Source organism: Hakea prostrata, chromosome 11, assembly GCF_041222555.1.
Source record: "Hakea prostrata isolate BN-2017 chromosome 11, UWA_Hpros_2, whole genome shotgun sequence".
In the NCBI taxonomy this organism is placed as follows: Eukaryota; Viridiplantae; Streptophyta; class Magnoliopsida; order Proteales; family Proteaceae; genus Hakea; species Hakea prostrata.
Genome location: NC_142610.1, coordinates 2308605 through 2326194, shown reverse-complemented (window position 1 = coordinate 2326194; position 17590 = coordinate 2308605). Strand labels below are relative to the sequence as shown.

The 17590-nt window shown below is 38.3% G+C and overlaps 1 protein-coding gene across 2 annotated transcripts in view; it reads right to left on the bottom strand.

Annotated features, from left to right (window-relative positions):
• ARP8 (actin-related protein 8) overlaps positions 1–17590 on the bottom strand; it is a 35961-nt gene that overhangs the window by 2101 nt on the left and 16270 nt on the right. For both annotated transcript variants that reach the window (XM_089139545.1, XM_089139546.1), the window contains exons 7-11: positions 15443–15524; positions 15047–15189; positions 12393–12541; positions 3736–3869; positions 3401–3519 (exon numbers count right to left, since the gene is read on the bottom strand). In XM_089139545.1, coding sequence (XP_088995671.1) covers positions 3401–3519; positions 3736–3869; positions 12393–12541; positions 15047–15189; positions 15443–15524 — 627 coding nt within the window. The remainder of the gene's footprint in view (positions 1–3400; positions 3520–3735; positions 3870–12392; positions 12542–15046; positions 15190–15442; positions 15525–17590) is intronic.

Sequence of the window (17590 nt, the reverse complement as noted above, 5' to 3'; positions counted from 1 at the left end):
AGAGAGGGGAGGGGGGCTGCAAATGCACAAAGCTAAAGCTTCAATTCATTTTTCTATTCCATAGTCAATAAGCTGATTACAGGTGTTTAAATAATAGAAGAGACATTCTTCAATACGAAAACAACTATAGTACGGCCCTTGGTAATTTGAAACTAGCAAAAAAAGGGATTGTACTAGGACTACTAGGAATTTAAAACTATCTAAAACTGATCCTAGATATCTACAGGAATTAGAAATCTGATTACATAATTTTATCCCAATAAATAAATAAATCCTAAATTATCTCTAAAACTCCCATGAAAACAACTTCTATTTTATCTCCTTGCAAGCTGGACCTAACCCACCGATATGAAAATTATCTTCTAGGTTATTAATGTTCACGTTATAGTAACGTGAACAGTACCTTCTGGTTGTGTTGCATCAAATCACTTTGTGGAATCTTCTTCTCATCAAGTTTCACTACTTCATCATCATTTGACCAAAGTTATACATTAGATATTCTGTCTTTGTTCTATTTAGTTTAAAGCCATTTGATTCTAGAGTTGCTCTCCACGATTCTAACTTGGTATTAATTCCTACTCGTGTCTCATCCACTAAAGCAATATCATCAGCAAAATCCATACACCAAGGAACCTTATATTGAATGTCTTTGGTTAAATCATCCTTTATAAGTGCAAATATCTATGGGCTCAAAGTTGATCCTTGAGGTACCTGACTATAATTGGAAATTCACCACTTTGTACCCCCACCATTATTACACTTGCCACTGAACCATCATACATATCTTTAACTACGTCTACATATTTACTTGCAACATTTCTTTCCTCTAGTGCTCAAAATTAACGGTCAAAGAGCTCTATTATAAGTTTTCTTTTTCCTATCAATGACGGCCATATGAAGAACTTCCTTACACTCTATACATTACTATAAGTCTCCTAATAAGGTAAATATCTTCCATTTAGATCTTCGCAACATAAAATCAAGTTGGTTCTATTGCAACCTTAAGTAGTGCAACATTATTCATCCAAAAGAAGTATGGCAACGTATAGAATATGATGCACATCCGCACATGCTTAATTTGACAAAGAACATATAATGGAGTATAAAAAGAGAATTAAAGTCAATAATAAAGGATGAATTTAAGATGTTTCTTATGAATTAGAGTGAAGTGATTAAAGCGGAGACACCCATTTATTGTAATATATAGTTGTATCAGATTACAGGGGAAATTCTCTTGCACAGAAAAGGAATATGCTCATGAATAACAGGTAAGTGAATTATTACCCCTAATGTATGCATAGTTAGCAATAAATTTTGATGATTTATGATTTTATGCTATGATGATTATTTCAATGTAAAAAAACATGAAAGTAAAATGACGTGCTTATGTTTAAGGATGGAAAATGATAAGATCATGTTTTAGAAAGGGAAATGAGATGACATAGTTTTGTTTATGAGACAGGAAGGACATGATGATATTATGGCATAGAAATAAGATAACATAGTAATGTCTATGGAATAGAAATGCAATGGCTATATATATGAAATGGCAATGCAATAATTACGCTAGAGAGCACGGTATAGTTATATGTTTATGGAATGGAAATACATTTATACAACACAACCTATAGTAATGGCATGATTATGAGGAAATAAAATGATATGGTTTTGACAGGATTATGTTATGTAATGAAAATGACACAGTAATGACATGGTTATGCCTATGTAATGGAGATGACATTGATATGTTATGCTTATCATAGCTTATCGTATAGAACAACATGGATATGATTATGCAATGGTATGATATCGTTATAACAAAGGTATGCTAATAGAATGGAAATGCCAATGTTTTATTTACGGACTAGGAATGCTATGAATAATTGAGAGGCTTATGAAATAATGTCGAGGAACTCTAATGAATGTCTCATGTAATATTCTCGTATGGTTAAAGAATAGAGAATGGGATTGAATGGTTGCAGCACCACCTCGGACTAAAACCGACTATGGAATTAACGGAATAAACCAACCCCAATAAGGGCAATGACATCTCTAACCTTCTTTGTGTGGTGGTGACACGTTCTGATACATTGAGAGAGCATACTCTTGCGACGGGATACATTCCGGCTTAAGTTGAGGTAAGAAAATCTTTAAGGGTTGTTGGTAATAAGAAAAGGTGGGTGTATGATGCGGAAGGTCTCAACCCACCTTGGTACGACGGTGATTTGTTCTGGTATGAGAAGGAAACATTTATGTGACAGAATCCATTTTGGCATAAACTAAGACAAAAGAAGGATCCATGTAGGAAGGAATATCAAAGGGAGAAATGAATTGGAAAGTCTCGACCCTTAGTACGACGAAGATACATTTTAATACACGAACGGAATGTTCATGCGACGAGACCCGTTCAGGCATAAATCGAGACTAAGGGATTCATGTGCGGAAGAATGACAATAGAAGACAATGGTTATCATTAATACAAACTGAAAGGGATGTATGAAAGAGTATAGATTTTTGTTGTATGCTCCCTATTAAGGTCCTATATTAGATGAAAGGTCCATACTAGAGGGTCGGTGAATAGGAAAAAGGGGAAAGGAAAAGATGCTTACAGAAAAGTGTACTGGAAGTACTATAGGTTGTGTTGTATAAATGTATTCTTTTCATAATTGAACTTCTATTGTAACCTAATGTCTATGACATGGTTCTTGCTACTTTATGTATGTTTTACAGAAAGTTTCACTTACTGAGCTAAATGCTCATTAAAGTTCATTAATTGTTCCAGACACAAGTACTAAAGAGAAGGGTAAAAGGGATTGCTACTGTAGATATAAAGAATGTCCTTTGGTGTGTTGCAAAGTAAGGTTTAAATGCTGACAGTGTCACTTGGTGCTTTCTAGACTTTTTATGTTTATGTTAATGGGTACTTGGTCCTTGACCACAAAAATATATGCTCTGTTATTAAAGGACCTTTTGATTTGATGAAAAAAGAAAAAGTTATATTCACAAACCCCATTAGTGTAAGCTTCCTCATGTTAAAGAAAATGTCTAATTGAAAGATGATGGACTACCTACACATGTCTAGTTAGACTAGAGTGTCATGGGCCCCACTGGACCTAGGAAACTTAGGCTTGATAGTTTAGTTTATATTTAGAATTGTATTTAGACCTCCATTCAAGTTCCTTTTGCAAATAAGAGTCTAGAATTAATCTGATGAGTATAAATGTCAAGAGGAGTGCTACCATGTATTCTTCTTCTCTAGTCAGTCCTTTCTTCCCCATTCTCTTATTTTCTTACTCTTCAAATTCTTGTTAGGATTATATTTTATTACACAGAGGATCAACATCCGCACAGTAAGATCACATATTCAATGTGTTAATTGTTTAGGAAGTGCAGTACTTACATTGCTGATAAGCTTTGCCCCGAACCATGCAGAGTCAGGTCCATAAGGAGGTGGAATAACTCTGATTCCACTGGATATGCTTGGAGGAAGAGTTTCATACAACTCCTTTTCCAGCCTATCTGCAGCAAAGAGTTAAAAAAAATGTAGTCAAGGGTTTTGTGGAACTTCAGAATATTCCCGACACTTTAACAGCCCAATACCCCAACTCATTTACACTGTTGAGCTGTTGTGTTTATAAATTTTCAACCCCTTCATTGCTGATCCAGCTTATTCCACTGTGCTGACAAGAAGCATAGATAATTTACAAAAACAATAAAGGATTCCCAAATGCAGACCTGACAGTCCTGGTAAACATGCAGTCCCACCAGCCAAGACTACAGTCTTGAACCATCCATCCTCACCCATTACTTCTGCTGCTTGACAGTGATCCATGCAGAGAGCTACAGCTTGATGCAAGCCCATTGTACGTCTGCACTTCATGGCACAAGATACATTATAAGTCAGAACACTCAAAGCACAATTTTCTAGAAATGCAAATATGGGGAATAAGGCCATGTCATTAAACCAACAGATGCACATCCTGAGTTTTCAGAGCGCTCAGACATGTAGAACTTTATTTCAAATAGCAACAGCCAACCCTCACTATTCCCTCCCCCCCCCCCCCCCCAAAAAAAAGAAAAAAAAATAAAAAAAAATAAAAAAAGAGGATAATGAAATACAAAGTAATGTACAACCTAGATATTTAACTGCAGCAAGGCAAATAACTTTCCTCTTCAGTATGAGAGTAGAAAACAGTAAAATCAATGTTCAACTTTACAACACCTCACACTTAAGATGTTAGGAGTTTAGGTCTCCTTGGGGCTACCTCTCCCTGGAGAAAAAACAAAAAGGAAAAGCCCAAGTTTAGATCCCCAGCCCAGACCCTTGTACACCACTCCTTAATGTGAAACTCGCAAATATAAAAGAATGCTTCACTGGTCTGGAACTTGCAAATATAAAAATATGCTTCAATTATCAGTCATAATGACAATATGTCCCACTTGAGACCTAAAACTAAAATACAGTTACAAAGACACGTTACACCCATCGAGAAAAACAATGGGTCCATCCGGACAATCCAAATTGAAATAACAGCTTTATTTCGACAAGGATTATATATTCCAATCTTAGCAGCTGTGTTTGACAAGAGATTTTTTGATGAAGGACCTTAAATGCTTATGTTGGAGGAATCAAATCAAATATGGTAGGATGACATATTTGGTTCAAACTTAAACCCAACACTTTGTTTCTATCGTTGACCCCAACACTTGTGATTCTGCAGTTATTCGAATCAGGACACAAGATATGGGGATGAAACCCGATTGTCACCACCTATAAGAGGTCTTGAGAGCTCAAGTTGGGGTATTTTATACTTGCTTCCTCCCCCTTCTATTCTATTATATGAAGTTTATGGAGGCTTCACTCATTACCCTGCCAATGTTGCTGCCTGTCTGAAGCCTAGATAAAGCAGGAGGATTGGACTATCAGGTTAGCAGTTGGCACCGGAAAAATAAAATAAAATAAAAAAAAACCCAGCCAAAGCCTTTTTACATGGATTCTACAATTTATGAGATAAATGTTATGCTAGGGCGTTCCTTGACAGAATAAATGACGCACTACGCTATGACTCGGGTGTAGTGATAAGTGGCTAGGGCATTCCCTATAAGTGACACACCGCGAGAAGCCTGAATTAGGTAATAAGTAGGCAAGGTTCCCATGCTATAGATGAGTGCAAGTAAAGAAGCCAGTTCAAAAATCTAGGATCAGATTGACATCTTGGAAATAGGATCTTTAACAGGTAAGAGCTTAGAATTAATAGATGTTATAAGGAAAAGAAAATTTACTAATAGCTTGCAATCAAGAGGCTAGACGGAAAGGTAAAGAATGGGTGACTCTAAACTTTAGTACATTGGGAATAAAAGTAATAAAAGTGGAGTAGCCCTAATAGTGGATAAATATTTAAAGAATGACGTGGTGAACGTTAAGAGATTAGGAATAGAATCATAACTATCATGCTTGTGCTGGAGAAGGAGATCGTAAAAATAATTAGTGCATATGCGCCTCAAGTAGGACTAGATAAAAGTCTACATTTACAATTTTTGGGAACAGATGGATGAATTAGTGCAAGGAATTCATTAAGGACAAGTTTATCATACGCAATGATCTAAATGGGTACATTGGGAAAGATCAAAGAGGCTATGAAAATCTATGTGGAAGATATAGTTTTGGAGAGATGAATGAGGTAAGGGACCTCAATCTTAGAATTTGTTGTTGCTTTTGATTTATGTTTTATAAATACTTAATTTAAAAAGAGAAAGAAGCACTTAATTATCTTTAAAGGTAGACACTATAGAAGCCAAATACACTTCTTCCTAACTAGAAGGTCAAATAGATTGTCGTCTAAGGATTGCAAGGTGATACTAGGGATCCTCGCTATTCGCTCCCATAAATCTAACCGCGCCCCTGGGCCTGATGGATTCAGTATGGGTTTCTTCCTTTCTTCCTGGGATCTTATTGAGGCCGAACTGGTGAAAGCCATCCAAAGCTTCTTCCTCAATCCTTCCCAACTCTCCTCAATCAATCAAACCTTCCTTTGTCTCATCCCCAAAAAGCCGGGTGCTTCTTCGCTCTTGGACTTCCGGCCTTTCTCCCTCTGTAATCTCCTCTATAAATTCATCTCCAAAATTCTTGCTAATAGGCTCAAGAAGGTCATGCCCCTCCTAGTTAGCCCCAACCAATATGCTTTTATCTCTGGTAGAAGCATTGCTGATAATATTCTCCTTTGTGTGGAAATAGTCTGAGGCTTTGATAGATCTTCCCACTCTCCTACAACCCTCATGAAGGTTGATCTCCACAGAGCCTTTGACTTTATCTGCTGGGATTTTATTAGTGATGTCCTCGCTCTCATGAGATTTCCTCCCCCCTTCATCCATTGGATTAAGATTTGTATCTCTACTCCCCAATTCTCCATTATCACAAATGGCTCCCCGGTTGGTTATTTCCCTTCTAGAGTCGGTATCCATCAAGGTTGTCCTCTTTCCCCTTACCTCTTCTCTCTAGCTCTTGAAGTCCTCTCTCGTCTGGCTCCAGTCGAGCATTGATCAGCATCTCATCTTCTCTATTCCCAAATGCAAATCTCTCAATCTCTCCCACCTTGCTTTTGCTGATGATCTTATGATTTTCTCCAAAGCCGATCATCAATCCATTTCCTCCATTATTTCATCCCTCTTTAATTTTGAGATTCTCTCCGGTCTCAAAGTTAATTTTGATAAATCTACCATCTTCCTCTCTGGCATCCTTGATTCCCTACACTCCTCTCTCCTCCAACTCACAGGTTTTAAGCCTGGTTCGTTCCCGGTGTCTTACCTGGGTCTTCCCCTTATCCCTGGTAGGCTCACTCGCCACCACTATTCTCCCATACTTGACCAGATTCAAAAGAAGCTTCAACTTTGGAAAGACAAGCTTCTCTCCTTTGCTGGTCGAGTTGTGCTCATTAAGTCTGTCCTCCAATCATCATATCTTTATTTGTGTGGTATCTTCTCCCTTCCCAAATCTACCATTAATGCCATGGAATCTCTTTTCTGTGCTTTCCTTTGAAAGGGTCAAGATGCCTCCCGCTTCCTTCACCCCGTTAGTTGGTTGGCTATATGCCGGCCAAAAGCTGAAGGTGGTCTAGGAATTCGCCGCATCTTGGACGTCAATCTAACTTGTCTTCTCAAACTCATTTGGAAAATTGTTACCAAACATGATTCCACTTGGGTAAATTGGGTCCACTCTCACCTCCTCCGTTCCGACTCTTTCTGGACCGTCCCTATTCCATCCAACCCTTCCTGGGTCTGGAGAAAGCTGCTCCATCTTCGGCCACGTGCGCTCACGGCAATCTCTTCCTGCATTTCCACTGGCACCACCACCTCCTTTTGGCTTGCCTCGTGGCATCCAATGGGTATTCTGTTCACTCTCCTTGGGCCCCGCACTGCTTATAGCTCCCGCATCCCCAAATCCACCCCCTATCTCACTTCATCTCCGATGGCTCTTGGTCCCCCTCCCTCTCCCCTGTCTCACACAAGTCTGGAATTCTCTCCCATCACTTTCAAACTCTTCTCATGATACCATAGTTTGGCTCCCTTCTCCCTCAAAAAAATTCACCATCTCCTTAGCCTAGAACCTCCTCCGAGCCCAACCCCTCCCCCCTTGGCCCCGTTGGTCTGGTTCAAAGACCATATCCCCCGCCATTCACTTACCCATGGAGAGCCCTCATGCTTGCCCTTCCCACCCAAGCCTTCCTCATTAGGCGTCACATTCCTGCTAACCCAAATTGTACCCTTTGTTGGTGTGACCATGAAGACATTGACCACCTCTTTTTTCTTTGCCCTTTCTCCAATTCTCTTTGGAGAAAAGCCCTTGCCTCAATTTGGCCTCGTTCGAGACGCTCCTTCGGATTTGCTAGGGATTGGTTTTGGATTTTTAGGAATTTCTCAGGTTCTTCCATATGTGACCGAATTGGTAAGCTAGTCTTCAGTGCTTTTATTCATCACCTTTGGTAGGAGCACAACCTTAGAAGATGGACCTCCAAATCCCGTTCTATTGATATGATTTGGAAAGCCATCTATTTTGATGTTTCTGCTAGAGTTTCTTCAATTCCCCATCCCCGGTAGATGACACCCCAAGGAACAGGCTCATTGTTGTATCCTGGGGTCTCACTTCCTCCTTTTAGCCTCCCCTTTTGAGGCTTGTTGTATCTTCTTTTGTTTTACTATATTATTCATTCATTCCAAAAAAAAGGTGATACTAGGGAAAATCTTAACTGCACAACATATACTAGCGGTCTGGGAGTGCCACATTCCACAAACTCATAAAATGTTAAGGAGATGGAGCCTAAAAGGAGATTGTTTGAAATCTTTCACTAATGAAGTAGTCAAACAAGGAAAGTGGGAATTTGAGGGGATACTAAAACAATGTGAAATGAGATGTCTCTGTGTCCTAAGAAGGTAAAGATGTAATAGGTAAATAAAAAAGAAAACACTATTCTTATAAAGAGACTTGGTGGTGGGATGATGAATTTAAGCAGCCCTTAAGAATAAGCAAGCTAGCTTTAAGATATGAAAAATGAGTAAGGATGTAGAGGACCTACAAAGTTATAAGTTGGCTAGAAATGAAGCTAAGAAAATGGTAGGAAAATCAAGGGCGAAGAAATATGAAGATCTATATAATAAGTTGGGTGCAAAGGAAGGGGAAAAAACTGTTTATAAGATAGATAAAACAAGGGATAGGACGACTAAAGATCTTAACCATGTTAGATGTATTAAAAGTGAAGACGGTAAGGCACTAGTACATGATGAATACACAAAGAAGAGACCGGAAGTTTATTTCTCTAGGCTATTGAAAGAACATACTTTAGGTACTAGTGACTTGGAAGCTTACACCATTTCCCATGTAACCAAATTTCAAACTCATATACAAGAATTACAATGTTCAAAGTAAAAGAAGCTTTAAAGAGGAAAATAGCAACGCATAAGGTCCTAACAAGATCTTAATATGGGAGAGCTTAGAGACCTATGAGCTTATCTTGTCTAACCAAGTTGTTTAATAAGATTATAAGCATAAGGAAAATGGCAGATGAATGGAGGAGAAGCATTGTGGTTCCAATTTACAAAAATAAAGGAGATATTCAAAGTTATAATACTAGAGGCATAAAACTAATGAGTCAAACTATGAATTAATGGGAGAGAGTAATTGAAACACGTTTGAGACAAATAACCACTATTATAGATAACTAATTTGGTTTTATGCCATTACAGAAGACTTATGGAAAGGTATTTAAGAAGTGTTGAAAAGATTTCATATAGTCTTTATTGACCTAGAAAAACTTACCATAGAGTCCCTAAAGAGTTAATTTGGCAATTACAAGAGAAAAGGCATGTCATAAGTAAATAGTGAACATAGTTAAAGATATTTACAATGATTCAGTGACAAATGAAAGAATGATTAAGGGATAAGGTAGTAAATTCCCTCATGGTTGGGCTCCAGCAAGGATCAGCTTTAAGCCCATGTTTACTTGCATTTATAATGGATGATTGAACCAAGGACATTCAAGATGTGGGCCCTTGATATTATTTTGGCAGATAAGGCACAAGCAAGGATTAATACCAAATTAGAAGCATGGAGAGTAACTTTGGAATAAAAACTACACAAAGCAGAACAAAGACGATATATCTACTATGTAACATTAGTCATGATTGGACTGATGATGAGGTGGTGACATTTGATGAGAAGGATATTCCAAAAAGCAACTAATTTAGGTACCTAAGCACAATCATAAATAAAGAAGGTAATATACAAATGGGGTGGAAGTGGAGAGGTGGATCTAGGGTTTTGTATGATTGACGTATTCTATTAAAGCTTAATTTTATAGTACTATTGTAAGACTAGCTATAATGTATGGTGTAGTGTGCTAGGCTGTTAAGAAGCATCATAGATAAACTCAATGTAGCAAAAATGAGGATGCTAGCATAGATGAGTGGTAGCTTTGATAAATGAATTTCTACGAGAAAGTCGATAGAGGTGGCACATAAATGTTAAATGGAGGCCTTTAAATGCCCCTATAAGAAGAAGTGATTTAATTCAGGTGAAGGAACTAGAAGAACGAAAGGCAAACCGAAGATAACCTTAGGAGAAGCGGTGAAAAAGGACATACAAAGACAAGGAACCATGTAGCTGACCCCATTTAGTTGGCATAAGGATTTTTGTTGTTGTTGGAGGCTTCACATATTAATGTGAAGCCTCCAAACCTTCCTTTGGTTGGCAGATTGATCTTCTCTTTTCACAGTTTTTGCCTTCTATATACAATGGTGCAAGAACACCATAGTGCCAATCACCACGATTGTGCTCAACCTCTGTAACTCCAAACATGAATGTCCTTTTGACAGCCACATCAAGCCCAGCAGGAAATCCTCATGTTCTTTGTGATTAGGAACCAAAAAGGGTAAAACTGAGGTGGGAAAATAACATTGATTTCAGCTAGCCGGAAACTTTTCCAATACTGGATTTAGAACCAAATAGAACTTCAACATTGTCTTCAGCAGATCAACTTCAATTCAAAATTATAAGGCATCAGATTCTTTAACCTTTGACTCTTCACCAAGGCTGAAAACCCATCAACAACCAAGTAATGATTCCAAAGGTCGTCAGTTTAAAAACCAGATCTGGAACAAGGTATGGTGAAGCAATCAAAACCAGAAAATGTATCCAATTGATACAACCAAGGCAACCAAAGGTAGAATAGATTTTCAGGTATGTCTGAGCAATACGAGTCCCACAACAAATGAAACTCAGAAAATCATCAAAGCAGTGGTATTAGCATATCGACTCAACATCATCAAACAAATCAATTGCAGCAGATTTAATTTGCAAGTTTAAAAATGAGAAAGTGAACAAATTGAAGCAACAAAAGCAATACAGCAATTAATAATGTCTTCGATTTCAGCAGCAAGTAAGTTGATCAACGAAAGCAGTGCATCATAGAGACCAGATGCACTCAACAGTAGAGCAAAACCAAATTTATGAGTTCTGATTCAATAGAGAATAACTCCTTCAATTGATTCCAGCAATTATTAGAAACGATAGCAGATCCAAAAGAGAAAAATCCCAATTGAGTCAACAAATGGTGGCTAAGCCAGCAGAACAGCAACAGCAGAAAACTGGGAGAAAGCAGCTGTAGCATAAAACTGAGAAATGTAGCAGCAAAAACCCCCTGTAGCATATAACCAACTCTAATCAATACCTGCCTAGCAGTAGTCGTCCTCGACTTCAGGAGACACATATTCCATAGAAACTAAAACAAATTTAATTCATGAAACCCTAGTTGTTCTTCACTTGAACTATGGGTTCTTCACTCAATCCATAAATCCTAAGTGACTCTGAAAACAGCTATGACAAATAGCTACAACAGCTCTGATATCATGTACACAATCCCAAATCCTGTAACCAGTGTTTGGTAGGGAGCAGAAAAAGAGACTGAGGAAGAAGGGAAACAGAACAAGAGAAAAGAGCAGAGATGGCCGTAACCTTGAGTCACAACCTTATGCTAAGACTGTCGCTTCATTCAATACCTAATAAGTCATAATCCTAGTAAGGCTAAAAGAAAATACATCATAAATAAGTTACTGTTCACGTAAAATAGTACCCGCGAATACTGTTCATGGTGCAGTACTGCGGTTCAGACAAACAGTACTGTTAACTCCTTCATCAATATCTTCTAACAAATAGCAACAATAAAATCACATGAAATAGAAATTCTGAAACAACGCCTCAGCTATTCCATGCTTCCTATTCCACTCAATTTTAATTTCACTGCAATAAGGTCCAAAAATCAAACCAAACGATTTTCAAAATAGAAATCTACCCCTGAAATTGAAAGAAACAGCCATAAAGTAAGGGTAAAAAAATTATTTTAATTTGACTCACCATTCTGTCATTGTCAATACCAATTTCTTTCATGATTTTTAATAACACATGAATTACAGGATTTTACCCCACTGAAGGACCAAAAGGCTAAAAACATACCTTCACCCCAGTTTTTTGGAATTTGATACGAAAAACATATTGTTTATTTAACAACTACTGGGCTTCAAATGTATCTTCCAGTTCAAGGAATTCAGAATAAAAAAGTATGCAGGATGGGCTTGAATCCATCCTCAGTATATTCCCCCATCATTTTCAGTTTTTAACTCATGTTCATGAGCAATTTGATGTGCAGTGTGCCTGATTGTATTTTTCCCCCGGCATAATTTTGCAGGGATATTAGAGGGAACCATTCCAACCAGTAAAACTGCATAATAAGATGTTTGAAGAAGGAACATGGATGTAAACAGTCAAGTGGCTCTGAACTCATATGACTAAAAAGTTGGACAGCAATCATAAAATAATAGGCGAGAGAGAGAGAGAGATGCCATACGTTCCCCCCATACGTGGTTGGAACAATATCTCCCCAGTTTGAAAGCGCTCCTTCGAGAGGGTAAACCAGCCTTCTCCAAGAACTTCGTATGAGGCCTCTGTATTTTTAGATAGCTCTGCTTCATAATCAGCAGCAACATAGCACAGTTTCTGCAAGCCCAAGCGACTACCATCAGGTGATTAAAAAAAAAAAAGGTTAAAAGTACAAAATAAAAAAGCCAAAAGATGGACCCATGGAAAGGAAGGAAAAAAATGCGCACAAAGAGAGGAAATGTGAAGTAATTAATACAGTTGGAAGGAATGATTTCAATGTACTTAGAATTTTTCATTTAGAATCCCAAGGTTCTCTGCAGAAACCATTATTTTGCATCCTCAGGATATAGTACGTTTCACATATACATCTGAAACTTTGGGTGCTTTTCAGATAACGTCATTATGATGTTCCTACAACATGCAAATCCAAATGAGTAGCAACACAGATTTTGAAACCCGCCCCCCCCCCCCCCCCCCAAAAAAAAAAAAAAAAAAAACCTTTTTCACTTGTGCATAAGTGTGAATACATTACTCAAAAGTCAACCCAGCAGCCCCCATAACACCTTACAACTCAAACTACGATAGATTCATCCAAACTTCTAAAAACTATACAGACCCAGTAGTTGTTTCAGTAAGATACCCATCAAAATAATACCTAAAATTTACAATTCAGATCTGGTCTATGCCACAAAATCAATTTTGAATTTCTCCAAACAAATGAAACTACATCCCACTCATAAGAACCCTTCTTTACAAAAGTGTCCTCCACTGCTCCTCCATTGGATCAAATTTTGGCTACAGTAGTACATATGCTCTTTACTTTGTGAAACAAGGGCTTTACTCTTTAAGTCCTCTGTTGCCCACTAAAATCTCTTGCTCCTGAATTGAGGCCCCCCCCCCCCCCCCCCCAAAAAAAAAAAAAAAAAAAAGAGGGAGAAAATAGAGGACCCTGATTAATAAGAAAGGATGCCTGAAATCTCATGATGTAATATATCAAATCCTTAAAATATTTTGGGGCACTTAAAATCTCATTCAGCAAAGTGGCAAGTAGTAGATATATTGGCTAGGACCACAAATTTTCTAGGTTGAACTTACAAGTGTCACTGGGATATTCATAGCATAAGTGACAGCTTAAGCATTCTTCAAGAATATTTATGATGTATTTTCCAGGGGTTCCACAGGGCCTAGGATTGATTCCCCAAATCCCTAATTCAAACCAGGGGCATTTTGGTAAAATTCAGGTGTCTTAGGTTTGGGCCCGATTGAGTCCAATGTGTTGTTTGGACCCTAGATTTTTTTTTTTTTTTTTGGCAAGTTATTTTAAGAGTCTTTGTCAAGGTGTGATTCCTAGATAGGTTGGGATCCCTACTTTGAGTCCACTTTGATTCTCCTTTTATTTAGGACTCCATATCTACTCTTAGAATTTCGATTGGAGTCCTCTAGAGTTAGTAACGGAGTTTTCTCATGCAAGTTAAAGTCTTAGTCAGTTAGTAGTTAAAAAGTTGGAATTGGATAGTTAGTTAGAGTTCTCATTCGTTTTCCAACTTAGAGTCCTTTTTGATTTCTTTATTTGAGGCAATAAATAAAGCCTTCAAACCATGTGTTCATTAAGTGGAGTTGAATACAAATCTGAGTTTGGAGGAAATCCAAGTCATGGTCTTCTTCGGAGGACCGCGGCAGAAGTTAGCTCTTCTTTATTTTCCAGCAATGTTCTTCAACCTCCAGCAGTAGTTCATCACAACAGCAGCCCTCGACCCTTCTCAAAGTACAGCCCCTCCCCTCCCTCCCTAGCCCATCCGCAGGCCTCCCCTCTCATCCCTGTGATAGCAGCCCACTCCCTCCCTTCAAAATTCATCTAACCCAACCCTTAGCCCCTCCTTTCACCACTAGTAGGATAACACTCCTCTGTAGACCTTAGTCCTACCCATAGAATCCCCTATAAGCCTTCCTCCATTAGGATGCAAAATTTATTTTCCTCCTTGAAGTCCTAAAGCCCTAATTGACTTATAATTCCTATATCTCCCTAACCCCAACTCCAATTGCCTTCCCCCTTTAGGATCAGCATCCCCACCCCTTCTCTAATACTCGACCCAAGCCTTAGCCCAATCCAAGAATCTCAAATCTTTTTGGACGCTTCAAACAAATCCTAATCCATCTAGCACTGACCTAAGCCTATTAGACTCGACCTGCAACTAGAAAATAGCTACAACAGCCCCATTCTAAGACCAACTGAACCCCTACAGAAGCCCTAACTTACATATTCAGTTCCGGAACCCAAATACAGCAGCAGCCGAACTTTGGAATCACCCTTCCCAAGCTTTAAAAATGTCTTATACCTATACTTAAAACCCATTCCCAGGGCTGAAACTGATAATACAGCAAGGCTACAAGCTTGTCAGCATACATTTCATTGTTCCTCAGTCTGGCCGAATCCATCTTGGGTACTGTTAGTTGACTGAAGCCCTAATTCCTCCAAGAAATCTCCTATCTGACAGCTGGTTCATTGAGAGAGGATCCTGTAATAAGCCCAATTCTAGGGCATAATATCAAAATTCAAAACCCTAGAATTCTGTTTACATCAATGTGTAAAAGAAAGCCTTAAGCCGCGAGAAGCACGAATACCTCTTTCAATGTGCGGACCGTGTATAATGACTCAAAGCGCACGTTCTTCTGTTGCATGAGATCCTTAAGAAACCCTGTAAGTTTTAAAGCTCCCTGTCCCATAACTTCTACTCCCACTTCACGCATTACTTTACCTCGTAAAACTGTTAGAAACTGAAATAAATATGTGCAACTGAATCCTCATGAAATTTCAAATTATAAGTAGGGAAAAGAAGAACAGATAAAAGACAATCTTGAAGCTCTCTGGGGATTGTAAACTTAATTAAGAGAACTAAGTTTACTTAACTCATTCGATGAATCTTGAGGCACCAGTGCCTATACATGCCACAACACAACCTATCTGACAAGAATGTGAAGATTTTCTTTTTAAAGGTGAAAATAATCACAAAAACTTACTTGGAACAACAGATGTGGCATTGAAACCAATATTGACAACAATGCCTGATGTTCGTCTTGCAGCATACAGAGCTAAGACTGCCTACATGTTCAAAATACATGGTAATTTGATTAAAAAGCATTGCACTAGGTGATTTTGAATTGAGGAGAATGAAACAAATCAATCCAGTATATCATTTCAAAATGTAGAGAGGAAAACACACTCAAGAAACATCTCAGTTGACATTCATAACATTAAAGTTTACACTAGTCAAACAGGAGCAGTACTTTAGGACAAATTGAGCTTTTAGAAAAGTTATCCTCTACCCAAAAAAAAAGGTATTGAATCCATAAATACCAACTACCATTGGCCTTGTGATGTAAAAGAATTGCATGGGCAGAATAATATCACCACCATTGGCCCTGATATGGTCATCAAATGTACAGAAGCCATATATATTTGTTTTGCAGAGGTAGAAATTTGGTGTGGACACTATAATAATTTAGGGCATTGAAATATGGAAAAAGGTTTCAATCATAAAGGTTTCATTTAGGGTGCAGAAAAGTTGTTAACTGTGCACAGTCATGTGCATCCAATGGTTTGGAAGTACAATCAAGTACATGGATGGTCGTGTACAAAAACTCTATCCACAAAAGTATATTATATGTATTATATGAAAAAAATATCAGTCTAACACATATTAAATTAAAGATTTGATTCTATTGGACAGATAAGGCAACGGTGTAGGAGGACAGGCTAGGAATCTCAGATAGGATTACTCTCATGAAAAGTAGAGCATAGTATGTGTTTGTGAACAAATGGATAGAAAAGAAAAGAAATGAACTTTCAAATTTTTTAGGTGTTTGGCCGGCATACAAAAGAACATGAAAAAAATAACTTTCTTGGTACTTCATTAACATGGGGAAACAGAAATGAAAAGAGACTGAAATAGAAGGTGGCATTGGGTTGAGGCCCCTGCCCAAGCATGTTTGAAACCTGACTTCTTGCAAGCCCTAGGTACCTGAAAAGGAGAGGGAATATAGTGCATCAAAGTGCTTTTCTCTTGCTCTACATGCTTAAGAGAAATCCAGAAAACACGAGGCCAAGTAATCTGTTTGGTTAAGAATCACATTTGGCAGTGGTTCTAGCACCTCTTTTTTGGAAGGATGTGTAGTAGGGAGACAACGTGGTGAGATATTTGAGAGACTCTCAGAGGGATAAAAGAAGTGGCAGATCCAAAAAGTGTGTAAGCAGGGAATTAATGGGTAAGGATCTGTAGGTGAATCTGCTGAAGGGAAAAAAAGAAAGAAAAGGAATTTGAGGGCAGATCTTCATTGATTGGTGCCACACTGGAGCTTTCCTCAAGCATTCTATGCTATGAATACAAGATAACCATGAGGTGGTACTTAGGATTATAGATCATCAAATCAAGGATTGTAGACTTGTAGTCATGTTAACCAGAGTGATGTAGATCCCAAAAGAATGAGGACCAATATCCAGGATCTAGTAAGGAACCTTCATAGGTTTTAGGGGGTTTAGGGTTGAAAGGGTAGGGATGTAGGGTTCGGCAAAAGGGTATAGGGTTAGGGTGCTTGAACTTAAATCTTATCCTGATTGTTTTCAGTTTCAGATTCAAAATTCCAGGGTTAGGGTTTGAGAGAACCAGGGTTTCAATTTCTAGGTTTTCAGGGGAAAGATCAGGGCTGCTAATTGGAGTCAAGTGGTAGGGAAGGTGTGGGGATGATGATCCTAAAAGTGGAGGTATTTTTGTGGCGGGGATTAGGAGAAACAAGATTAGGGTCTGGGGGAAGCAGAAAGGTTCAAATTTTTAGGGTTTTTAGTAGGTAATTAAGATTAGGGCTGGGGTCGCGTGCTAGGTGAAGAGTGGGGGAAAAAGAAGAGGTGCCACAACAGAGAGAAGGAAGAATTGGAGAGGGGCAATGGGGGAAGGTTACCAATTTTAGGAGGCCGGGGATGAAGACAGGAGGGAAGAAAACTGATCAACCATGCTGCCACAAACCTTTCTTGCATTGGAAACCCTAGCTACTCCTTTGTTGACTCAAATAATAAAATACAAGTAGGATTGGACTCATAATACAATTCTGAATCTAACTGGACTTAACTGGGCTTGATAGGGACTGCTGAAAATTACGTAACTGCGCTTTATT